The sequence below is a fragment of the Sciurus vulgaris genome (genome assembly GCF_902686455.1).
Source record: "Sciurus vulgaris genome assembly, chromosome: 8".
Taxonomy (NCBI): Eukaryota; Metazoa; Chordata; class Mammalia; order Rodentia; family Sciuridae; genus Sciurus; species Sciurus vulgaris.
In genome coordinates this window covers 64,201,942-64,228,300 of record NC_136468.1, presented here as the reverse complement: position 1 = coordinate 64,228,300, position 26,359 = coordinate 64,201,942, and the positions used below count along the sequence as shown (strand labels likewise).

The following is a 26,359-nucleotide window of genomic DNA, read 5'->3' as shown; positions in this document are numbered from 1 at the left end:
AGGCAATAATGTGTCACTGTAGGTTTGTCAAGTGTAACAAAAGTTTCACTTTGATGAGGGATAGGGAGGCTATGTATGTGTGGGGGCAGGGCATATATGAGAAATATTTGTACTTCCCTCTCAATTTTGCTGTGGACCTACAACTGCTCTGTAAGAAATAAAAACAAAAATGAAAGACTGAATTAAAAAATTTAAAAAAGCCTCTTAATGCCTGCATTTGTGAAAAGATTTAAAAATACTATATTCAAGAGCAAAAATAAAACATGTACAGTATCTGAGAATCAATCTAACAAAATATTTGCATGTTCGTTATGGAAAAAACTGTAAAATTTTATTTATGTACTTCATAGAAAACCTACATAAATGGATTATAATATGTTTATAGAGAGAAAGCTGTAATATGATAAAAATGTGTTTCCAATTTTAAATATAGATACCAATCAATTTTAATAAATAATAGGATTTTTGGGAAACTTGACATATAAATTCAAAAATTTATATAGAAAGGCAATAGCCCAAGAAAACTCCTGAAAATTAGGATGTGTATTTTGGGATAAGTGGAGGGTAGTTTCCTATCAAAACTCAACACTCACTGAAAGGTACACATCGAATTGAAGAGGACCAAATAGGCCAGTATACCAGTATAAAGAGTCCCAAAATGGACCACTGCATTTATAGAAATTTTATTTATTATAAAGATGTCATTGTAGTTGGGAGCATTAAATGATGCTGTGACATGTGGTTGGTTAGCCATATGGAAAAATGAAAATTGGATTTCTACCTTATATTATACAGAAAAATCAATATTAGGTGATTAAAGACACAGATTTGAAAAGTAACACTATAAAGCTTTTAGAAGATGTAGAAGATGTTTAAGACTATGTGTTGGGAAATGATTTCTCAGGCAAGATAAGAAAATGGAAATTACAAAGGAAAGGTAAACCCAATACACTAAAATTAATACCTCTTTATCAAAGAGCATCAAAAAGAAAGTGAAATTACAAGCCAAAAACTGGGGTGAGATATTTGTATTGCATTTATCCATGAAAAACGATCACAAAGAATATATAAGCACTTCTAAAATCAATATGAAAAGAAGAAATATTCAATGGAAAATGGAGAAAAGATATATCTTTTTGTTTAAGAGGGAACATGAAAGTCTAATAAACATATGAAAAGATGATGAACATCATTTGCAATCAAGAAATGCAAACTCAAACCTAAATGATATGTCATTTTCTACCTACCAGAATACAAATTTAAGCCTGAAATGCAAGCTTAGCAAGGATGTGTTAGGAAAACTAATTTACACTGCTAGTCCAACTTTGTACTAACCACTTGGGAAAATACCTTTGTGTTACATAGTTAAGTTAAATATGTGCCCTCCTAAGTATATTGTCTTGTCTAGAGAAGTCTTGTGAAAAGTGTGATAGAAAGATATATATATATATATATATATATATATATATATATATATATATATATATATATACATGTAGTATGAATTACAAACAAACTGGAAATAATCCCAATTTCTATTGACAGGGAAAATCTCAAATGTTCAATGAATGGAAAATACATAACTATTATAGTTGTAGCATATTAATCCAAGGGAATAACTTATAGCAGTGAAAATAAATGAATTTAAGCTTAAGCAGCAACTTGAATGAATCTCATGAACATAACGTATAAAAAGTAAACCACAGAGAAGACGCACAGTGTGATTCATTTATATAAAGTTCATAAAGTGTGGAAAACTATATAGTTGAGAGAGACATACACATGTGGAAATACTAGAAGGAATGGGAAGTGCTACTTTGTTTAGGATAGTGGTTCCCTCCAGGGTTAGAGTGGAACTGAATCATAGGAGAGTGGTAATGTCCTGGTTTTTAAGCTGGGTTCTGAGTTCATGGGTGCTTGAATCATTGTTAATACTTGTTCCTATTACACAGGTTAGAAATATTCTTGTAAATGTTTTTATGCTTAATAAAAACAAAACATAAAATAAGATGTTTTAAAAAAAATTCTTATTTTGTAGTCCCAAATTAGACAAATCCTGGACCACAGAAGGAAAGGTGGCAAATTTTTTAATTTTTAAAAACAAGCTGATATCAGGGAATTTTCCTTTTTTATTTAAAAAAATAACCAAAAGATGGGTAAACAGTATCTTTTTCACAGATTCTTCAGTCTATCAAGATATTTTAGGTTACCCTGAAGCCTGTTGTGGGCAGGCTTTTCTATCATAGGAGTTTCAGAAAGAAGGTAAACCTTGTGAGTGAGATTATATAATGCTAAGAAGGCATATGCAAATGTTATAGAGCTATAAGGTAGTAAGCCTGTAAATGAATGTTTATTTAATCTTAGAAAATACATGTTTATGATGGAGGTAGGAAATATGTTATACTTTTATGGAAACAGGAAAATATTTTACTTTTGTTTTTCAGTGTTGGATGTCAAACCCAGGACCCTTTATATGCTAGGCTCACACCTTACCATTGAGCTGCATCTCCAAGCTCATTTTATCTTCTTAAGAGCAAACCTGCTTTCTTTTCAGATTCTCTTTCTCCCAGATTTTTTTAAAGCACTTAGAACCATTCCTTCCCTATAAATGTCTCACATTGGAGACAGAAATTTGTCTCTAAATTCTTACATTCCCTACTTCACTGAGTTTCACCAGTAAGTTGTTTTGTATGTTCATTTATCTTGTCCGTGTTTTCAGTCCCAGTTTTAATTAGATTGTATTTCTAAGAACTTTGTACCAGAGATTTATTCATTATCTATGAAAAATTTTGTCCCTTTCGATTTTGTTGGACTATTTAGCAAAACAGTTTTCTTTTTACAAACTGATCCAGTAATATTTTCTAATAATTAATTTTACTTTTCCTTAAAAATGAAATTCAGAAACTAAATGCCATTTCTCTTCCTTTTATGAGATTAGCCTTCTTGGGTGACTGAAGAAAAACAATCAGACACGACAATTATAAGTTTCTGTTTCCCATTTCTCTTTTCTGTGTTTACAGATTGAGTTTTGCTTTGTCTGTTCAATTTGTGTGTGTGTGTGTGTGTGTTGCTCGTGGTCAAACCCAGGGCCTCACCCATGGTAAGCAGGCCCTTCACCCCCGCTACATCTCAGCTCTCAACTTTTAACACATCAGTATTAATTAGTGTTGAAAAATCATCTAGTCATTAAATTCAAAACATGCTACTTTCCATTTGCATTTTGATAAAGTAACTATTTTCTCGAAGTGTGAGTCACATATTTTTTCTTGTTCCTCAAATTCTAGTTTATTATCTGTTCCTTGTTCTCTGCCCACAAACTAATGCCTCATTCTTTTATCTTAATAAAAAAAATCAATAATACCTCCAAATATATTTCTCAAACTCTTACAGCCATCATATAAATAGGGCTTATTCTTCCTATTTTACAGGAAACTGAGGCACAACAAAGTGAGATGATATTTCTAATCTGAAAAAGCAAATACATCAGTCTTGTTCTTTTAGAGGCTGAGGGTAGAGTTGAGGGTTTGGAAGGGCTCAAAATAGTCATTTTTAGTAAATCTTTGGATTTATTTACTTTGTTATTCTCATGTTTCTGATATAGGGGGTCATAGAGCCTTAAATAAGCATCTAACCAATCTCCCGCAAAAGAACTTTCATTCTTTCCTGTTTGGACTTTGGCTTGTAAATCTGACTCTCAGAAGAAGCCATTATCCGTGGTCCTCACTACTTTGTCATGGGGTTGCTGTTGATACATTCTCATATTTTGAGAGAACCATTAGACCTTGTTCCTTAGGTTACTTGCCTGATCTGACATTTTTCATAAAGAGGAAAGATGGTATTTATTTGATTCACAAAAAAATTTAGTAAACATACACTGCTTTTGAAGGAGAAAAAATAAAAACAACTATGTCCTGTGGGAATATTTATTAATCAAATTGAAAGGCAAACAGCCTAATTTACTGAAAATCTTTGCTAGAATATAATTCTCGTGGCTTCAGATCCCCGGAAAGACCAAAGTGCATCATTCACCTGGGATTCGCTTCCGGGATATGTCTACTGACTCTCTCCTGATACATGAAGGAGCTCCTGGGTGGAAGGATCATTGATATTTTTTCTTGGGTGACACTTGAATGCCTACGGACAAGCTTTAAAAATTATCTGTACCACAGGAGAAGATGTTCTCACTTCTAGGTTAGCTATCTCCTCTGACACACGCTGTACCTGAGTTTCACTGTATTCTTAGCTGTGTCCTGGGGCATCATTTTCCTACAATCAGACTAACACAGGAAAAGTCTCAGGTTCAGATGACAAAATCTGGTGCACTAGCAAAGTGTTCAAAAGTAGTATTATTTGCATCCCTAACTGAAGGGCATAGTAATCCATTTATTGTTATACAAAATAATTTTTCAGAAAGACCCATCTCTTTGGTAGTAATTCTGATTTGCACAATTTTACTGTGCCAGATTTAATCTTAGATAGCCTGCTATTAGACCATTCCCTGACTTTTCCCTTCTGTTCCTGATCATAAAAAGAAGAAAAAATATACTGCATCCTTCAAACATATTTGATAATGAAGTATGTGTATATTTAGCTTTTACACAGAAGAAATAATACATTGAGATGGAAGACACAGGAATCACGTTAATAAGAAGAAACGAGGGTCTTTCAGTCACTAGGTAGAACTTTGTGCTAGTTTTTCTTTTTGAGCTAATTTTTAATGATAGTTCATGAATGTCTAGTTCACTGAGTTTTCTCAGGAGTCTTGGAAATTTACAAACCACGTCATAATAATCATGCAGTAAACAACTGCCTTATAAGGCATAATTTGTACAGATATTTAAGATCTATTTGTACCTGGACACTAGTAGTATCAAGGTAGAACTTTACAATAAGGTGAGAAATGGGTCCCAGATTAATTTTATTGTGAATTTTTCAAATTGGTAACATACATATTATTTAGTTTATGCATTAGTTTAAATAAACCATTAAGTCATTCAAATATTAATTAATTCTGTTCCTTGGTGAAAGGACTTATACATATCTGTGAATTATTGTTAGTTTTTTGAAAGGACTAATGAAGTAGAAAAGATTAGTTTTAAATGATTAAATATGATAATAAACATAAGATCTGAATTAATTATATGTTGTGATCAAGAAAAATCTTTACAGATCTGACATATTGTCTAATTCTAAGAGTAGTTAATATGAGCATGGTTGAATTTGTATTATTAATTGACCTCTTATCCTGTTGGGGGTAAGTTCTGCACTGGTGTCCTAAGAATACATGAGTTAGAAAACTCCAGTCACTTGAATATCAAATAGAGTTCATAAATAGCAGAAATAAGTCTTCTATTCCTCCCTGCCAAGTTCCCAATCTTAAAGACCAGAGATAAAAACCAACCAGTGAAATCTGATTAATAGAATATCTTTGACTCCCAAGTAACTAATTTTCTTTGAGTATTAAGTTATAACTATCTATCTATAATATATATAATATATATTACAGATAGCTATCTATACAGATAGTTGTAACTTAATTTACATATATACACATATATACACACATACACACACATATATATATATAACTCATATTACCTAAAACTAACCATAATAATTCTTTTTTGATAGCTTATACACATGAAGAATAGATTGCCTTGTAAGAACGAAACAAAAAATGATGAAATAGTGTCTATTTTAATAATCTCGGACCAGAAGTGAAAACACCATTTCTGAAACCCAGGTGGAGGACTCATTTTTATCACCTGCCAGGGGGAAATAACATCTTTCATAAAATCCAGCACCTGCCTACAGAATTCTAAATCTGAGTTTACATGGACCTAAGGTTCTCAGGTAGCCGGTTGGAACAGGATGGAAACCTTCATCAAGGGTCTAGGGAGGATGAACAAAGCCTAAGCCATACCTGTCCTGCCTGTCACATCTGTGTTATGACAGCTCCCTCTAGCTGAGTGGTTCTCCAACTTCAGTTCGCTCCTGATTTACCCAGAGGGCTTCTTAAAACACAACCTGGTTTAATTGGTGAGAGTTTCTGATTTAGCAGATCGTGGTGCAGCTAGAGAATTTGCATTTCCAAGTTCCCAGGAAAAGCTTATGCCTGGGACCATGCTGAGAACCACTGCTCTGGCTTAAATTTTATAGGAAAGAATAATCTTTTTTATGTATGTAAGGATACTTTCCTATCTAGGCTTCTTTGCCTTGGGAGTACTGCATGTATTCAGCTGCAGACCATTTAGACCTTTTATTAAAAAAATGTGGCCACTGTTTAGAACCAATAGAGGCCCTCTCTGAGGTCTACTTAGGATGGAGGTCCTTATCTTATCTCACAGGCCTCTGGTCTTTTCACTCCTGGTCTTTGTGCTATGTTGACTTCACCACCATGGCAAAGATGAATTTAATTTTATTTAATCACTTGTGAACTGGCTTTGTAGCTTGTGAGGAAAGTACCCTTCTGATTTAGAGGGAAGTTGTGGAGTCAAGAAACCATGTGGAGGCCTATCGTAAAATCTCGTCCAGACAGGGTAAGAGGAGGCTGATGCTGGATCAGGGCAAGGGCTGCAGTCTCTGGAGTCAGCATTGCAATCAAATTCCAACTCTGATACCCCCCAGTTGTCAAAGAATTGTCGGAGGAGGGAGCGAAACAGACATGATTTGCATTCTTTCTGCTTTTGTGCTGTGGGTGAATCCTTGGCCTGGAAGACTCAGTAGTAGGCATAACAGGTTCAATCATTCAGGAACAAGAGGTTCGTGAGGCTCAGCACAAGAATCTGAGGTTCTAGAACCCAAAAGTCACAGTTTTTCTGTATTAACTTAAAGTGCAGGGAGGGAGGGCAAGAGGGAATTCTAGATTTTACTTGTAATGATAACCTTTATTTTGTGGGTAACCCCAGTTGTCATTGAGAGAGACATTGTTTAATGTTCTCTATTGTCAAGTTTTGTCCCTTTAGATGAATAATCAGTTACTTCATCAATTGAATGCCTTAAAGCAACCATTACATTAAAAAAATCGACCTTCAGTTTACACTCTGATTGAAAAGTTTCTGACTGCTACTATTTTTAAGGACAACCTGTATTGAAGAACCCCAATCCACTTTTTTCCTACTACTTCTGTCTGCCCAACAACAAAACCAAAAGAGCAGCTGACACACACACAAAATATTTCCAAAGTAACACAGGAACATATGGTTAATAAACAGGGGAGATAGAGCAAAAAATGAGAAAAAAAATTTAAAAGATTCAATTTCAATGAAAAACAAATCACCAAACAATAGAAAAAATTATGGAGCCATGTCTCCTTTTTAAGCTATTTCTTACAGCTCTTTACTCTGTCCATTTTCTTTAGTTTGCTCTTTAGAAAAACAACACTATTTTGAGGCTTATCATTTAGGTTGTAAGTAGAAAAATGAGAGACATTTTAATTCTTAGCGTTTAACCAAACCTTTAAGAAACTGGGTCATGAAATGTAAAGAGGGAGGAACCCGGATGGACTCCACTTGTGGGATAGCATGTTCAGCATTCTAATGATAATGAGGTTTGCATTCAGAACCGAGCCATTCTATATAAGAGACTGTTCTTACCCTCATCCTTCCATTCCTTATTGCTGGCCCATCTTCTGCCAATCTCAACACGTACAAATCCATTTTGTATTCCCTTCCTCCACGAATGCTGAATCCAAATCCTTTGGCTCCTTTCTCCATGTCCACAGTGAAATAATCAAAATCCTTTGGGATTGGGAAGAAAATGGAATAAGCAATTTTTAGTATTAGAGAGGCTTCTGTGGTCAGTTTCTCATTGTCCTTCCCTCTCAGGATTAATGACATGATGTGAGAAGAAATCTGAATTCACAAACTATGAAAATGCAAGACACAACTTCAAAAGTTTGAGTGGATAGGAATGGTTTAAAAAGAACCACCAGGTAGCTTGTTTACTTTGGTAGTCAGCTAACTTAAAAATCCTGTGATTATTGCATATAAGCCTGACTAACATCATCTCTTCTGAGTTTTTTCGTTCACTTCTGTAAGAACCATAAATAAGCATATCAGTTGTATGTGTGCAAATCAGTTTGTCGAATAGAAAAGTTTGTTGAAATTTAATAGGTTCTGACTGTATTTCTGACTACTGAGTATCAAGTTGAAGTGTACAAAATCAATTTCTCTTCCCTAAAATGCAGTATGTTCAAGATTTCCTGGCCTTCACTGTTCTTAAACTCTTTTAACTTCAATTCATAATAAAACACAATGTAATCTGACAGTTGAAATTGTACTTAATTTGTACTTTGGTATTCAGTTTACCAGAAAGTGGATATTTAATAGATACTAAGTTCTGGTCTAGATTTCTTTCAAAAATGTTGAATCCTCACTTTGACCTGTAAGGAAGACTCTCCCTTTTGGAAACTGAAGCTCAGTGAGGTTGAGGAAGTCTCCATGAGGTATATCCCTCAAAAATAGCTATAACTGCATCCTTGGCTATATAGACAGGTGTCCAGAGGCTGTGTCGGGAAGAATGAACCTAGGTCAGGCTTTACCTTCTGCACAGAGCTTGGCCCTTTATCACACAGTGGGAAGTAGGGGACCATGTGAAGAACTGTGGACCTAAAATAACTCCACTGTTGGCAAATGTGAAATTGTCTGCATTAGCAGCATCCTGAGGGCCCAGATAAGAGCTCATTTTAGGCAGTGCTAGAGATGGAACCCAGTACTTTGCACATTGCCAGACAAGCACTCTGCCTCTGAGCAACACCCTCAGACCTGAGAGCATTTTAAAAACTTCAACAAGGCAATGGGAGTTAGCTAGTTAATCTCAGCAGGGATTAGTTCATTCCATTACTATCCACCCACTACTGATTGATGGATGGATGGATAAACCTTATTTATTCTGAAATAGATTTATTTATCCAATGCCTTTTTAAAATGCAGGTGTTAATCCTGAGGTCAGAATTAGAAATAGAATTCTGACTCTCTATCCCAGATGGGTGTTCTTTTCTGTCTCCCCTTCTGTTTTTTTTCTTGCACTTGATCTCTGGGCCATGGTACCTGGGGCTGCCTGTAGTCTGACAGAGGGTACTGCCTGGTGTCGGGGGAGTGCTGCCTGTAGTCCAGCAGGGGAGGCTGCCTGTAGTCCAAGGGTGGGGGTTGCTGGTAGTCCCCTCCTGGGGGTTGCCTGTAGTCCAGCGGGGGCTGCCTGTAGTCTGTGAATGGAGGCTGTCGGATGTCTGGTTTCACATCTTGCCTTGCCTTTACTTCCGACCTGTAACTAAATAAATGGAAAGGGGATTTGCTTTGGCATCTCAGCATTTTAAGGAGACTAGACGATCACATGACCTCCAGGCATGTCCGGCCGTACCAGCTTGTGGGAGCCATTCCTCATGCTGGTCTTCTTGTACGTTTAGGATTATGAGATTAAATACATGATGAGTATTATTTAAAAATCTGTGACAAATGTCATATTATCTACTTTTCATTTGGGTCCTGAAGTAATCTAGGTACCAATGATGATTTAACCAAAACTTTGTGGGAAGTGACTAATTTATATCTACCCCTTTAACTCTGGATATTTAAAAATGGTACAATCACAGAAAATCCAGGGAGTTAGATATTTAACTATTTATCCAAAATGTCAGTGTAAACAATAGCAAACCAACTCTCTCGCCCCCCACCCCCACCTCATGAAAGCATGATTGAAATGATCTCTAATACTTAACACACAATGAAAGGCTATTTTCAACCTGTTAAGTTGGATCTTTTTAAATATTTTTGAGGTTACAGGAGTGATAGTAAGGTATAATTAACAAAAGTCACTGGATCATTGGTAAAATTAAAAATGCATGATGCAGATGTTTAAAAACTAAACCACAGTTATCAGGATTGGGTATAAGATGGAAGGGAAGGCAAAAATGTTGTTATCCAACATTTTTTTTCTTGCTTATTTCTAGCTATTAGCTACTAATAAGCACAGAGGCCAGAGCTAGCAATTTGGTAGTTTTACAAATCCAAACTTCTGTAAGCTGAGGGGTTCCTGGTTCACAATGGGACTAACATAGCCAATACCCACCATTATAGAATCATTGAAAAAGTAAACTGAAAAATAATCACCCTGGTATAGGGGTCTTTTAATTCTGTAATTCAGGATCTATTGCCATAGCAACAGTGTATAACGAGCTACCCAGGGATGCAGGTAGATTAAAAAAATACATTTTTATACAATAGCAATTTCATCTAAGATTAATACAGAAGTTATGAGGAATTGAGAAAATATTTAGCACCAAAGAAAAGCTCAAGTGTTTCAGGAAAAAAGATTCAAAATCAATAGATTTTTTTTACCTTTAAGACTAGATGATTTCTTTCCTGGCTTATGGTCTCACTGATGCTGCTGATTAGTATGAAACATTTTTTAAAAATCCCTCACTGAACAGTTGCTACTATTATAATCTAATATTTGGTGAGGATGCACCGAAAGTGCAGGACAATAGATGTGTTTATTTGGAGTTCTTGGAAGGGGGTTAGTACTGTAGTTATTTTAATCCACTTGGAGTAGATTCCATTTGTTACTTTACCCTGCAGAGGGGAGAACATTCCGTTTGTGAGATGCATAATTCAGGTTCTGCTTTATTCCTTATAGTCCACTCACCTACTGAGAGTATGAATGCTGAGAACAGAATAATTTAAAATATGCTTTGAATAAGATGCTTAACTATGCAAATGAATGCATTAAACAAAAGGAATTGGACTGGGTGACATTTGTTGGTGTGTGTTGGTTCTTTTCTAGAAATAACTTGCTTGGTGGTTTTGATGTAGCACTGTTTTGTTATAGCATAGTCACTTTATTTTCATGATCTGTGTGGTATTAGTATGAAATATCCATTATGTGCTCCGTTTCCAACCAGATGTGTCATGAGGTATAGCAAAAAAGGGTGAAATGTAAGGATCTCCCCAAAGACTACACAAATGACTAGAAATAGGAACAGTTGAAACTTGAAACAGCTGTCATCCAGGCCACCAAGCACTCAAACTTCATTCTATACCAGTGTCATGTTGTCAGAATTTTAAGTTGAACTTCACATTGAAGAACACTGTAACAAGGAAAATAAACCTAATTTTTTATGAATGTTGCTAACTTTTAAATGGATGATACATTGACTAGGGCAAAATTAATTTGCTTTGAATATGTGAAACAATTTAGTTTATGGAAAAATCAGGATCATTAAAAATAGACTCCTTAATGAAACAAGGTCATCAATATAATTCTTTGGACCTATTAATTCCATTATTAACATGATGTTAGAGGTATAAAGTTTTAGATAACTAATGGTAAATTCTAGCACATATTTATGGTATGAAAAAATTCCAGAACCAAGAAATGATGCCCAGGTGAGATTCTGCATCTTGTGAGTCCTTCAAGAATTGACCTGAGCTTTGAGCATCCTAGGGTTCAAGGTGGCAAAAGATGCCAATTTCAAATGCTCTCCCACTGCCCTTGCTATTTTAAATCCCAGTCAAATATCAGTTGCTCTTGCTGGGAAATGCGAGCTCTAGAGTAACTTTGGAACATATTCTATAATTTTTTTTTTTTGTTTTCAACAAATGTTTCTCCTTAAATAGTATTTTACCTATGTTCATTTTACAATTATTTGTGTTTCCTAGCACATAACAAAAAGATGTTAAGGAATGGAGAGATTGGTAGAAAGTGTGCAGGGTGTCATGGGAAGTTAATCTTAAAAACAGACAGGACAAAATATCACATACTCTAACTCACAAAACAAATTTGCAAGCAGATTGTCATTTAAGTTTATCCAATTCTAACATGGGAATTGGTTTAATCTGACATGTAGGTGGGCACTCTTTGTACTTGGGCACTTGGCTTATCAGTAAGTAGTCTTGGAGACATTTCTAGCCTGATATGGAAAAAAGGGAAGAGTTTTTCCTCTGATACCATGGTCATCTTTAAAAACACCTATGAAAATGTTTCTGGTATCTGTGAAATTATTGAATCTCTTTATTCATATGCAAATGAGCCACCACCAACAATCAAAGCACTAAATCTGAAAACCTATAAAGACCCTAGAATGGGAGTGAGCAACTTTCAGGCTGTTAATGTTACTGAAGTAAAGTAGAGGAGAACACTGGGCAAATATATTAGTGATTTAAAAAATTTGGATCAGACTAATGTGTTAATCCAAGAGTTAGGAAATATTTCATTCTATCATCAAGTAAAAAAATATTTTCCAAAGACCATTCCTTCTACAATAGGGGCTACAGTGAGTGTCCCAGTTGTGAGCTAGTTGCAGCTGGGATCACAGAGAGGCCTTACCTCACTGCTGTCCTCCATCCAGGACTATAACATATCCTTGCACTCTGTCCTTCACACTAAGAATCCCTCTCAGGGAGAGGATGAGCGATTGCAGATGATGAGGGTGAATTTACTCCTTAACATTAGGGAGAGAAGAGATGATTCCCCATCCAAGGATGAGATTCCCCACCCCAGGCTAGAAGCAAGACCCACAGCCAGGGGAGAACGACTCTGAGAGGAAAAGATGGAATGTGGCCGCAAGATTAATCTATAGCGGCAAAGCCCAGAAGAAGAGTCTGACACTGACTGAGGGACTGTGTGGGCCTTAAGTCCTTCCTCTTGGGTCTAAATGGATCCCAGGGAAAGCAAGTGCAATCTGTCGAAATAGGACGTGGTGGGAGCGAGCACATCAGGGGCTTATTACTGAGGCACCCAGGACTTACTCTTCTCACGGGTTGTCAGATTCTTGCCTCTGCATCATTTTCTTTATGGGGCTTTTCTCTCCCCCAGCACATATTAAAAATATAAACAGCTGGGGACAACCAGACACTCACTTTTCCATGAAAACACATGGGAAAATCAGAGGAGAATGGAGCTTTACAGAAATACCACCTGTAGCACAGGAAAAAAATTTGTTTTGCAGCAGTGTGAATGATGAACCCAGAGAGCTCTGGCAATCATCAATAGTCTCACTTCACCTTCACCAACAGGGGAGGCAGGACACAGGAAACAGATATTCAGCAAATACTGGACTTGTGGCTAAGGCTAGTGAGGGGTCTGTACTCAGAGATATTCCCACAAGTCATCTGCTTTTCTCTTGTTGGAAAGGGGAGACTGCAAGGGAACCCGTCCTCCTTTTTTCTTTTTAATGTCTCAACACAACCCAGGCTCCCTGTTACATACAAGTCATGATAAGAAGGCAAGTTTATTTTTATCTGGCATTCTGTTTTCCAGATTCCAAGTGCTTTATTCACATCAGTCCACAATGCTGTGTGTGTGACATGGAAGACCCTAGGTTATTACTCATTCCAAACAGTAAAGTATGAACACTTATTAACGCTTATGAATCTCTCAACATTTCCTCCCTCCACATCACCATCATGCTCTAAGACAGCAGCTTCATGGCCCACTGACTGCGGCAGCCACTTCGTCACTGCGTAGCCTGCATTGCCCCGACCAGCCTCCAGTGTGTTCTCCAGAGGGTAGACTGAGAGATTGAAAAGTGAATCCCATGGTGTCATGTATCAGTTTAAACCCTCCAGTGACCTCCCTCGACACTTAAGACAACAATCAAAACTCATGAGACTCTAAAGAGGTTGGGCCCTGCCAACCTCACTGGCTTCCCCTCAAACCATACTCCTTGCCCTCTGCCACCATGACCATGGCCTTATTTCTCTTCTCTGCTTATATGCTCCCTCCTGCCAGAGAGTCTTTGCATGCTCATCACTCTGTACCCTCCTTAATGTACTCTTTGGCTAGTTAACCCTTCCTCAATTGCTAGAATTGCTCCTCTCCCAGGAAAGTTTCTCTCATTGTGAAGGACAGACATTTAGTTATATATACTAATAAAACCACATATTCAATACATACACAATCACACACACACACACACACACACACACACACACACACACACACACACAAACATGGCAACTTCTATGTGAAAATCTCTCTCCTTGCCTGTGTCCTGCACTGTTCCCCAAACATTCCTTCTCCCCTTCCCTTCATCTCAGAATCAGAAAAGTCAGAGCAAACATTACCTATTTTCATGTCCTTGCAGCTGAAGTGGCTGAGGAGGAGCTGGTTGGGCGACAGGGCTGTTGGGGGTGGCCGGGCTTGGTTGGGCCAGAGGGCTCTGCTGGGCCAAGGGGCTGTGCTGCTGGGCCATGGGGCTCTGCTTCTCTGAGCTGGGTGCCGAGGCTGGGCTGTTGAGCTCTGTGATGGGGAACCAAAGTGGCAGATGTGGTCAGGTTGGCATTTGATCAGGGGCAAGAAGTGGCCAGAGGTGGTGACTCTGCCTCCTCAGATGACTCATGGCTTTGGTCATTTCTGCTTTTGTTAGGGTTTTAAACAGCAGGATAAGCTTATCAAGTCCTAAACCATTCCTGGAATGAGGGGTCTTTCATTAATTAAAACAGTTACTGAACAAAGTAATGAACAGTCTCCTGATGTTTTGTAGGAAGAAAAGATTGCCAAAACAAAAACAAAGCAAAACAAAAAAATCCCCCATCTAAACCATGACAGAATTGTTCAAAGGAATAAGCTCTAAAGAATATTCTGTTTCCAGTATTGCTTGCTGAAAACAATGCTTTAGCCGCCATTTTTGGACTGCACTGAGAAGTTTTAAGGTTCTTGTAAAGTATAGGTAAATAACTAACCGTAAGCTAGTAAATGCCTTTTGCAGTCTCTTCCCCAGCCTCTTGTCAGTCTTGCTAATAGTTCTCTGTACTCCACAGTTCTCCAGAAAGAAAAGAATTCTGAACATGGGGAGATTTATAAGTCTGTTCTTTTCAACAACTGCTTCTTGGATTCCTACCCCCGCCCCCCATAACATCAAAAGTTCAACTGAGATTATCTCTGCATGTTAGAATAAGGGCAGAACAAATACATTTTAGACTGGGAAGTCTGAGAAGGAAGTTGGATTTTTAGTAAGCAAGCATGCTTAGAGTTTATTTCCACTAAATGTGTTATACATGTTGGTGTATGCAATAGCAGGTTGAAACGTGCTCATTGACTTCTCTTTTTGGTTTTGTGATAAAACAGATTACTTTTTTGGCTTTCCATTATAAACCACTCTTTTCTTTTCTTATAGCCCAAATATTTTAATTTCTTTTCCATTTGTATCAGGGTTTTTCAACCTCAGTACTCTAAACATTTTGGGCCAGGTAATTCTTTGCTGTGGTTGTTCTGTGTCTTAGAGGATGTTTAGCAGCATATTTGGCCTCTACAGATTAGGTGACAGTTGCATCCACTCCTCAACAGTGGAAGCCAAAAATGTCTCTAGACGTCTCAAATGTCCCCTAGGGGAACAAAATCACCCTGGCTGGGAGCTACTGTTTTCCATTTAAAGTCAGGTGGCTGTTTGGTCATTTATACCTGCATGACAGATAGTTGTAAGATAGAATGGGAAGGGGGGGTTGTCGATTAAAACAGAAGGTGCCAAGTTAAAGAAGCCCATTAGCTTCTGTGTGGGACTCCATGGTTCACTCACCAGTGAGCTCCAGGGACTGAATCCTTCAGTATCACTAATGAGCCAGTTTCTACAAACCAGTAACAAACCCACTGTGTATGGAAATGGTGCATGTCTGGTGAATATGGCCATCCAGGCCCGGCTGTGAGCTGTGGTGCTCAGAACTCTGTAGGCCTCAGGGGGGAGTCCTTGTACAGAGAAATTCAAGAGACTGTGGGAATTTTAAATTCTTATCAGATGCAGCATTTTCTAAATGAGCTCTCTTTAGACCACAAAAATTCTTCAAGCTTTTCAAAATCAATCTGACTTTGAAGAATCCTCCAGAGGTTAACTGTTAACATGAAGTTTTTTTTTTTTTTTTTCTTTTTTCTGGTTTTTAACTCTGTTGAATGAGTTCTGGCTTAATATAACTTAATAGAACCATAAAAACCGTATTGCTGAGACCTCAGGGAATGATTGGATAAGCCATTGTCTTGGGATTCACACTACTGAGCCTGCAATGCCACCATAGCTTGATTTCTGAATAAAACTGGTGGTAAGTAGCCAGGATGTGGGCTGCAATGGAGTGTGAGTTTGTGCAAGAGTGGAGATGACAATTAATCACTGGCAATCTAATAACACACGAGCTCCAGAGCTCCACGATCCAGGCAGGCAGGCTAAGGAGCACCCGGTGAGCACGTCCCTGTGTTGACTGACTTTCTGAAAGGCCGCCTCAGGCACTCACCCTCCTGAGGAATGATGCGAAGGGTGACACTAAGGCCTGCATCCTTGATGAGCTTCACGATGTCAGCGTGAGGCATGTTGATGATGGACTGGCCGTTCACTGCTAAGATCCGGTCTCCCACTTTTAGTTTTGCACAGCGATCTGCAGGACTCCCATCAATGATGCGTCCGATTTTATGGGGCACAGCTAAAAAAACCCCAACAGAAATAGGTATCAAGGACATCACCAATGCAAGTTCTATCCTTTAGTCCCAGCCCCAAAGAGAACAATGCAATGTCAGATTTCCTTCTTGACTAAGTGCATTTCCCTTTTGAAATTGCAATCACTTCTATCAAATGTGGTCTTGTGCATATTACTGAGACCAGTTACTAAATTCAAGTCCTTTGCAGTGATAGGCCAGCTCCAAACAAATATACCAGAGGTTCTCAAACTTTGGATGCATCCTAATGACCCTAGGATTAAATGTACAACTATCTGGGCCTGATCTCAGACCATCTGAATCTGAATGTCCACAGGAGCGAAGAGGACCATGGATTTCCAAGAAGCTCCTTGAGAGAGTCTAGTACCTATGAGCATTGGAGAATCACAGATGGAGAACATTGTGCACTAAGAGCTCATATTCTAGAGACATTAATAGAGTTTTAAAAAGACATAGGAATTTAATTTTTAACCCTTTTTATTTAACTGAGAGGAGAAAAAGGAAAGAAATCTGTACAAATCTGGGTTGTAGCCACCTGGTGAAGAAGTTCTGGCCAACTTCCCTCTAATCTAGTTAACTTTAGTTTAAAAGGTGACATGTTTGCAATCTTCTTTTTTTCTGATTTACTTTATATATACCCCTGAGGACTTGCCAATGTCTGATACATAATGAATTTCATTAAATATAAGATGCCATTGATGGTAAGACACATCTTTACCATGAGAAAAGAAAGTGAAAGAAACACTGCCAATTAAACCATGATACTCCGTTCTCTCCAAGATGCTAATTGTCAAGACATTAAGATATGAGAAACGTTTTAGAACTGATGTAATATATTACATGACTTTTTAAAACAAAGAACATTCGCTTTATTTTTATTACTTATTTATGTGTGGAAAGAGCAAAAGACATGGGAAAATAGATTTTCCTAGCTTCTATTCATGTAAATGGCTGAGTACCTATCAAGGTAACTATTTCTGGGGTCAGATATCAATAGCATACAGTGTCATCATTAATTCCTTCAAGGAGTTCACAATCTAGAAATCTATTCCCTTTCCTTTCTCCATTCAATATAGCCAGCCCCATCTTGTTGCTCACTCTTTGAAATCAGGTATTGATTTAATCTTCACAAACAGGGAAAGAAAAAATTTATCATCCATATGCTCTAAGGATGTCTACACCCTGAACTCTCAATATTGTGCATGTGTTGCAGAGAAAGGCAGAACATCAGCTAACAACCACGATAAGGAAGGACAATTAGTGAGTTAATGAACCTGCACTTTGTTCACTCTTCCACTCTGAAAGGTTATAGATAGCATATGAAAATATTGGCTGAGCCTGTGTCCCTGAAGTAGAACTCATCATGTTGGAAGTGCAAACACATTTTTATTTACCATAAGTACTAATGGCTTTAATTAAGAATACCTTTCTTAGAGCGTACTAATGATCATTGTAGAATTTTGGAACAATATATTTCTCAGTTAGAAATGCTATAAGAACAATTAATGATTTTTAAATCGATGTAGGCATTGCAAGGTATTTGTTCTTCAACCATTGCAAGGTATTTGTTCTTCAACCATAATTAAGTTGAACTTTACTACCGTTTTTGTTTTTTTTCATGTTTAACAGTATCTTGGAATGATCCACAAATGATCTGGTCTTTCTGCCAATAATGTCTATAACATTAGGTACTGTGTAACTTTTGGAAAGTTACTTTACCTTTATGTCTTTTTTTTTCTTCCTTCTTTTTTTTTTTTTTTTTTTTTTTTTTTTTTTCTGGTGCTGGAACTGGGTATTGAACCCAGGTATGTCCTACCACTGAGTTATATCCCTAGTCCTTTGAATTTTTATTTTCAGACAGGTTCTTGATAAGCTGCCCAGGCTGGCCTGAACTTGTGATCCTCCTACCTCAGCCTTCCGAGTGGCTGGTATTATAGGTGTGCACATGGCAGCTGGCTTCTGAGTTTATCAACTGTAAATTTGGGATAATAATATTATTGACCTCAAAGGGTGGTTCTGAGGATTAAATCAGTTATCATATATAGGAACTAATTAGAATAGTGCTTGATTTATAAGAATCAATCTGTAAGTATTAACTGATATTATTTTTGTTATTATTAACTTTTAAATATTTTTGATCTCACTATGTGTGTGTGTGTGTAGGTTCCAACTTTCTTTCTTTCCATGTGAGATAAACCTGTAACACTACTAAAACTAAAGGAACACTGCTTACTGTAGGATCATACAGGCACTAATCCCTAAAAATCATACATGAAAACAGTTTCATTTAGAAAAGACATGTGTTTAGGGATTAGATAGACCCTGGATGAGGTCAAGAGTCTCTCCGATTTCACACAAAAAATATTGCAGATCTTTGTAGGAAAGCACCACCTTGTAAGTAAGAATTTATTATTCAAAGGGAAATCAACATGGTATAGATCTAATTATCTACTTTCATATTTATTGACTTATTAACAACTTCTCTTCTTCTTGCCTCTTATGATTTATGAGTACTTAACATGAGCCTTCAAGCATTGTGCTGTGACATCCTCCATGATATCCACATTGACACATATATAATATAATCCTTAACAAAGCATATGAGGCACCAGATAACACAAGTTCACAGTAGAGGAAGCAGGCCACAGCAGTTAGTAAGCGTCCCAAGGTCACACAGGGATCAGAACTGCGGTGGCTCCCAGCAGAACCTTTGCTCCTGGAATGCGAGGCTGTGCCTCCCTTGACTTTCTGTCTCTGATCTCTAGCCTCTTACTTTTTTTGCGCACCTGGTGCTTTTACTTGGACTGCAGTCTGCCTCGAAGCCAGCAACTGCAAACACTTCATGAGTAGCCCTGACCCAGGGGAGGGTGGCAGCCAGGAACGTGGCTTGAAGTGGGTGCTTTGATGCAGTTGTCTTTTGACAGGTGAGGTGCGAGGAGAGGAAGAGGGAGAGTCTTCAGACCCTGTTCAGTTAGGACTTCTGGTCATAGCAACATTTCTTTGGGTACCAGAAACACACTTGAAAGGAAATTAAGAAATATCCTTTAAAAAACAGACAAATGGTATTTGGATCATTTGCTGTTTTTGACTTGTTCATGGCTCTGTTCTCCATTCCTGTCACATTTACTGGGCATAAAACCCCCAAAGTTTCAAAATATAGACCACACACACACACACACACACACACACACACACACACACAGTTGTGAGCTCAACAACAACAAAAACAACAACATTATAGTATAATATGTTAATTTCCAGGCACTGCACTAAATACCTATTTTATTTAAATAATAAATTAATTTTGGTACTGGGGCTTAAACCCAGCGGCACCTAACCACTGAGCTATATCCCCAGCCTCCGCTCTTTATTTTGAAACAGTGTCTCACTAAGTTGCTAAGGGCCTCACTAACTTGCTGAATCTGGCCTTGAACTCGGGATCCTCCTGCCTCAGTCTCTCTAGCTGTTGGGATTACAGCTGTGTGCCACCATGTCTAGCATTAGGTACCTATTTTAAACCCTTACATCAACATTGTGAAGTAGCTATAAAAGAATAACAAACATACTTGATTTATTATTAAGAAAATGAGTAAATGACAAAGCCTATATTCAAACACTGGCCTGTGGCTTTAAACCTTGGGGTTACTCCCTTCTTGTTCTGGTATGTGGGTGGGTGAAAGCAACGTGAACTATGAGAAACAGGAGGACTGAGACAGCCTAAGAAAACATGCGGCTTGGGACTTCAGGAGGAGAGTTTTGCTGTAAAGAGAATTATCTGCTTAGGGTGATAATTCTTAAGTTCCTGGACCATTTTAACTTTCTTAGAATAGTTAGAATAAAAACTAAAATAAAAGAGTAAGAACCCAAATAAAAGAATGAAAAACAAAAATAAATTCTATGGTAGCCACACAGAACAGTTGAGGGACTTACATAAAATATGAGTTGAGCACACAATTTAAAACTGCCTGCTCAGTAATTGCACGTACCTGAAGTGGTTTTATAACAAATGTTTTCCATCGGCATTTACTTGAATAAAAACAATACTTGAAGCTCCCGGCAGCAGAAGGCAGCCCCCCTTTTCCTTTTTTTCCCCCTACACGTGTAAGTACATTTGATGTTGATGCACAACAGATCTTTGACAAGGGGTGTGCTTAGGGAGGATTCTCTCTGGGAACAAGATGCAGCTCCATTCACTCAGTGATAAGGTCCATAGAGCTTATAACCCAAGTGCTTTTTGTGCAATGCAAATGGAATTACAGAGCAAGGAAGAGGTCCTGACCTTGGTTTCTATTATTGGGATGAATGGTGCTCATTAATTCTCTGAGAATTGATGACTAAGGTAACTGCTGGAGTGCAGTCCATTTAGACGGCATGCCTCGTGGACATCATCTGTCAGGCGGCAACATAAATCAAGTCTTTGGATCAGTCTTCTTGACACAGTGTGCTTAGGATACAGAGATATTTGGGGAAAGTCACAATATGTCATTTGGCTTTGGGCATACTGACATTTGGGCAAGAGACAGTATGTCACTAGTTAGAAATTTTAATTGAAAAATCCCAAATTATGGAAAAAGGAACCCCATCTTTCCTATTACATGATTCATTTCTAGGTAAAGAACAACATTTACTTTGAAACATGTTTTACATTTTCCTATAGATGAATTGACTTGGCCTTGCCCAACATACCATGCTTGTGTTAGCGGGAATATTCTGAGAGTTGACTAGATATTCTCTAAAGTGAGTTCTAAAGTGAGTTCATTTTTGCCATTGGGTTCTTTTCTGGGATCCATGAATGTCTACCCAGGCTCCCTCAGCCCTTTGTCAAAGTGGACTGATTCAGTCAGTGGACTTTGGTTGAGATGTACCCTAGGTCAGTCCCCATAGGGAAGACAGGATGGCCACTTGGAGGACTTTTCTTGCTTTAATGACAGATTCTTCCTGAAATCCTGAGGGAAGGGATTATTAGAGCCCTCTCCTGTTCCCTTTTTTCATTATTTCCTGGCTGCTTATGTGCTTTTCCTTTCAGAGAAAAAAAGCCTGTGATTCATGTTTACATTTAATTATCTCCTTGTTAACAGATCCCACACAGTAGCCTTGTATATGGAGGAAAGCATTCGATAGGGAAAGTGGATTTTGCATCAATCATGTCAAACTTACAAGAGAGAAGTTTCTGAAATGAGCGTGACAAAAATAAATACTTAAAAGGCAATCAATAGCGTAAACTCTTGTTAGCTCACAATTCCATTAATTTGTGAAGGTTAAACATGTCATTAGCTTAAAGAGGCAAGGGAAGTTTGTTTGGATTGAGAATCTGTGGCCTGATGGGAAGATAAATTTTTATTAAATTGGATGATTCCAGCTGTTTTCCTCTCAATAATCTGTGAAAATTATTTACTGTCTAGTTTTAAAATTGTGGCTGGAATAGGAGGATAAATTAATCAGTATGTCAATCGAAACATATCTGTACAGAATCTTCTGAGTAACAGGTACCATGCTATGCTCAGTGGCAAAGGCCAAAGCAAAACAACACATGATGCTTGCCCTCAAGAAATTCACAGTCTGGTTGGGGAGACCAGAGATAAACATGTAGAAATATTTAAGATAAAATGCAAATGGCAACTCCATGTAATGGCAACATGCAAGGGTGAATTACTGGGTCCAAGGGTGGACTCAGAGTGGTGAGAAAAATGAAGGTCATTTTGGGGTCCTTCCTACTTCCCTGTCTGAGATCCCTGATAAGATGCCTTTAGCCCAGCTGCCATGGAGAGGAACATATGGGAACAGTGGAAGATCAACTGTCACAAAGAGTTCCTATCTCTTTAATAATATGGTGAAGACTCCTGATCTGTTTTTCTGCCTTCAGAAATCTGAGCCTAGTATTAATCTTACTTATTTTCTATCTTTCCTTTCTAGAAGTCCTGACTTAGTATGTTGTATTGTGGCAAACCCTTTTGACTGATGTTTTCCCTTCCTGGAGTGTGAATAGGTGCCCTTTGAAAGAGTTTTTCTTAGCTGTCAGAGGGTAAAGACATGGGAAAAGAATGTGTTTTGTATTTAAAAATTTGTATGGTAAAATTAAGAAAAAGTAGGCTGCATGCCTTGTTTTCTTCTAGAAGTCTGTGAAATTTAGCTTTCCAAAAATTAAAACGTCTTCCCTGAAATTCATAGCCAACTGATTTGCAAAATCCCAAATCGAACAGCTGGTGTTTTAAGGACTGCATATTCAAAAAGTGCACTTTTTCCCCCAGCACCCATGAGTCATTCTCTTGTGGTTGAACAGTTTAGTTAGTTACCCTGCAGTTGGTAATAAGCAGATGGTCAGGCGGGAGAATGGGAAGAGGGCCCATCACTGGCAATTTGGGAACCCAGCTGAACTCATGTTTCCAAAGGTGAAAAGGATCATATAGAAAATACTAACTCTCTGGCTAGAGATAAACACACCTCAGTCATATAATATTATTTATGCCTTTATTTTGCACCAAATAAATATTATAGTTAATGTTGAGAATGAATTGGTAATTGAAATAAAACTCACTGCTTTAGGAATTATAATTATCTGTGACTTAACTATTCTATTCTGCAACATAAGGCTGGATTAAAATAGTGTTGCTGTTTGAAAAGATTTGGTGGGCCTGTGGACACACAGTTAACTTTTTGGGTGTGTGACCTGAGTACTCACACAGATCCTAATATTTAGTTTAGTGATCTGCTTTCCCTTTCTTGACATCCTTATTAAATTTGGAACAAGGATCCCACGTTTTCATATTGCAAATTATGTAACTGATCCTATGGAGACTGCCCAGAGTGTATTTCTTCATTGTATCAAGGTTTGTAGTGTCTGCGATGGAATAAATGTAAATGAGAATATGGCACAAAATCACCAGAAGCTTGAGGGGTAGAAAAGAAGCAAGAACAGTCCTTTATTCTGATGACTGCATTTCTCACTCCCCTGTGTACCACCAGAAAAAGTAGTAGAAATAGTTTCTGGTAAGCATCTTTTTAAATACCCTAGATCCTAGGGGTATAGCTCAGTGGTAGAGCATGTGTGCAGTATGTACAAGGTCCTGAGTTTAATTCCCAGCACCAAAAAAAGAAGATAACAAAAAAATAAATGCTTAATTCTTCAACCACTGACTGATTCAAGAAGACTAAAAGTTACCTGGTTTTTCTTATTATACTGTGAAAAATTATTCTTATGTAGTAAGTCACCCATTACGGGGTCATCTGTAAAGCAAATATTCTTTGGTAATGTTCTTTAAGTAGACATTAATATATCATATATAAATAATACATATTTCAAGAAGCTCATATATTCTATTGATATAATTTCTTCCCTCATAATCTGACAAGCTGTCTAGACATTAGTGTTCCAGGAACACTTTAACATAATCATGATCCACAAATCCATAGGTGCATGAGGTATAGATAATCAACAGGGACAAGAAGATGGAAAACTGCTCCATTTACACAGTCTGGCCTTTTCCTTTTGTAGAGCTACTTCTCATTTCTCAACCTATTACTAGAAGTTACCTTGCCAGGTAACTAGATAGCTAGGACAACATTCTGTACCTGTTTTGGTCTGAAAATAGTGACAGAAAATTCTGTTCCACTGAACCAAATTATCCAACCCTATTCTGCATTTTTGCCCAAAGGACTAGGAAAAGGATAAATATTTTACCACTCAATAAAACTAGCAATCTATGACTTTCCAGTCAAGAGGTAGAAGACAAAATTTTTTGTTGTTTAACTTGAGTACTTTTAGTGAGTAAAGCTTTTAGCAACTTTGCTAGCAGAACAGCATGTTGATTCAGTAATAGTGGGGGAAAAATTAGAGAAATTTTGATATTAAAATAAAAGAGTTTCTTCTCTGAGAGCAGAAAAATAAGTTGTTTTTATTCTTAAAAAAAAAAAAGTTGTAGATTTGAGGTGTAGATTGTTATAGTTTGAAGGTGTCTTCCAAAGTTGCTGAACTGAAAACTTAATCCCCAAATTCACATGCTAATGGTTTGGAGGTGGAGCCTTTGGGAGGTAATTAGGATCAGATGAGGTCAGGAGGGTGTGGCCCTCACAATGGCATCAGCAGCTTCATAAGAAGAGGAAGAGAGACCTGAGCTGGCATGCTTGCTCTCTCTCCCAATGTTATGCCCTCCACCACATCAGGTCTGATAAGAAGGTCTTCACACGTGCCAGCACCACACTGACGGGCTTCCCAGCCTCCAGAACCATGAGCTAAATAAACCTCTATTCCTGATGAATCTCTTGGTTTCAGATAATATGTAAAGGAACAGAAAACAATCTAAAACAAATCTTCACATCTACCTTTCAAGGGGTTAGTTCCTAACTTTTGATGATAAACTTACTTCCTGAATAATGAGTTCCTTTTATTTAAAATTGATTACAGAGGACCTATCAAATTATTAGAAAATACTGAATTATTCTATAGAATGAGAAAATTGTCTAAAAAATTCAAAATTCATGTCATTGTGAAAGGGGCAAACAATAATAGTACTATTTTCTAGTAGTTAGAAACCTCTTATAATGAAAGTGATTTAATTGAAGTAATACATATACAATTAAAAAAAATTAAATACAACCAAAATGCTTGTGATGAAAAACCCTAGTATCCTGCTGTAACCATCTCCCCTCTCCTCCATTTCTGTGACCAAAGGCAAACATTTTAAATCTTTCAGTTGTTTCTTGCCCACTTTTCTAAATAGTATTCTTATAGAGAATTAATAAATTGGCTATTTCTCCATTTATTAATTTTAATCAGTTTCTATTTATTTCCTATTATTGTAGGGGATTTAGTACTCTTACCTGGCATCCCATTTCTCCTTGTTCCAGAATGGTTCTATCACTATTTTTGGTTAAATCATTGTTGCTTATGATTTTTACCCTGATTTCGTTTTTTTACTTACACAATTTCCTCCCCTTCCCACTCTGAACCAAGGTCATATCCTTAATTATTTCCCCAAAGCTGCTCTTCAATTTATTCCTCTGGAGAGCTCCTTCCCAGGTAGACAGGTTTCTCTCAAGTTAGTTGCACATGTCATCCTAGGGATATCTGCTGGACTGTAAGGTGAACTGCACATTTCCCTAAACCTGTGTCATCTTTTTGGACTTATTCTTTCAATTCTCTGGCGCATATTCTATAGTAGATTCCAACATGCATGGAAGAAAAAAAAATTTCAGTTCTGAATATTAAAAAATGTATTTTTACCTCATTTGATTGAATTCTAGCTTAGGATTCTAGATTGTATAAAATTCTAGATAAAAAATCAGTTTTCAAAAAAGAAAAAAGAATCATCAGTTTTCCTCAGAAATTTGCAGGCATTTCTGTACTGTTTTGTAGTATCCAGTGTTACTATTGCTAGCTCTCCATATCCTTGAGTTTTGCATCTGTGGATTTAACCAACCATGGATGGAAAATATTTGAAAAAAATTGAGTCTGTACTGAATAAGTACAGATTATTTTTCCTATTGTTATTCTCAAAACAATATAACATAACAAATATTTACATAATATTTACATTGTAATTGGCATTATAAGTAATGTAATATAATTTAAATAAGGAAGACTATGTATAGGTTAGAGGCATATACTACCTATTTTATATAAGGGACATAAGCATTGGTGGATTTTGATATCTGTATGAATCCTAAAACAAATCTCCCATGGATACTGAGAAATGACTATATTAATTTGTATGAACCTGTTAAGATTTTTTGTTCCTTGTATATGATATATTTATTGCCCCTTTTATTGAAGTGTTTAAGATATTCCCTGTACTTTTCTTGTTCTGAAATTTACAATAGCACATTTGGTGCTGTTATTTGTTAGTATAGAGACTATTTCCCTTCATTTGGTTTTGGGAACATTCGCAATGCTATTTCTTTGGTAACTTCCATCATATTTTTCTGGTCTGTCTTTCTGAAACTCTTA

At 37.2% G+C, this 26,359-nt stretch overlaps 1 protein-coding gene across 9 annotated transcripts in view; it reads right to left on the bottom strand.

The window, feature by feature from the left end:
- Nucleotides 1-26,359, bottom strand: part of MAGI2 (membrane associated guanylate kinase, WW and PDZ domain containing 2) — a 1,317,383-nt gene that overhangs the window by 95,898 nt on the left and 1,195,126 nt on the right. For all 9 annotated transcript variants that reach the window (XM_079150214.1, XM_079150216.1, XM_079150215.1 and 6 more), the window contains 4 exons: nt 16,218-16,403; nt 14,064-14,238; nt 9,051-9,270; nt 7,596-7,739 (listed from right to left, as the gene is read on the bottom strand). In XM_079150214.1, coding sequence (XP_079006340.1) covers nt 7,596-7,739; nt 9,051-9,270; nt 14,064-14,238; nt 16,218-16,403 — 725 coding nt within the window. The remainder of the gene's footprint in view (nt 1-7,595; nt 7,740-9,050; nt 9,271-14,063; nt 14,239-16,217; nt 16,404-26,359) is intronic.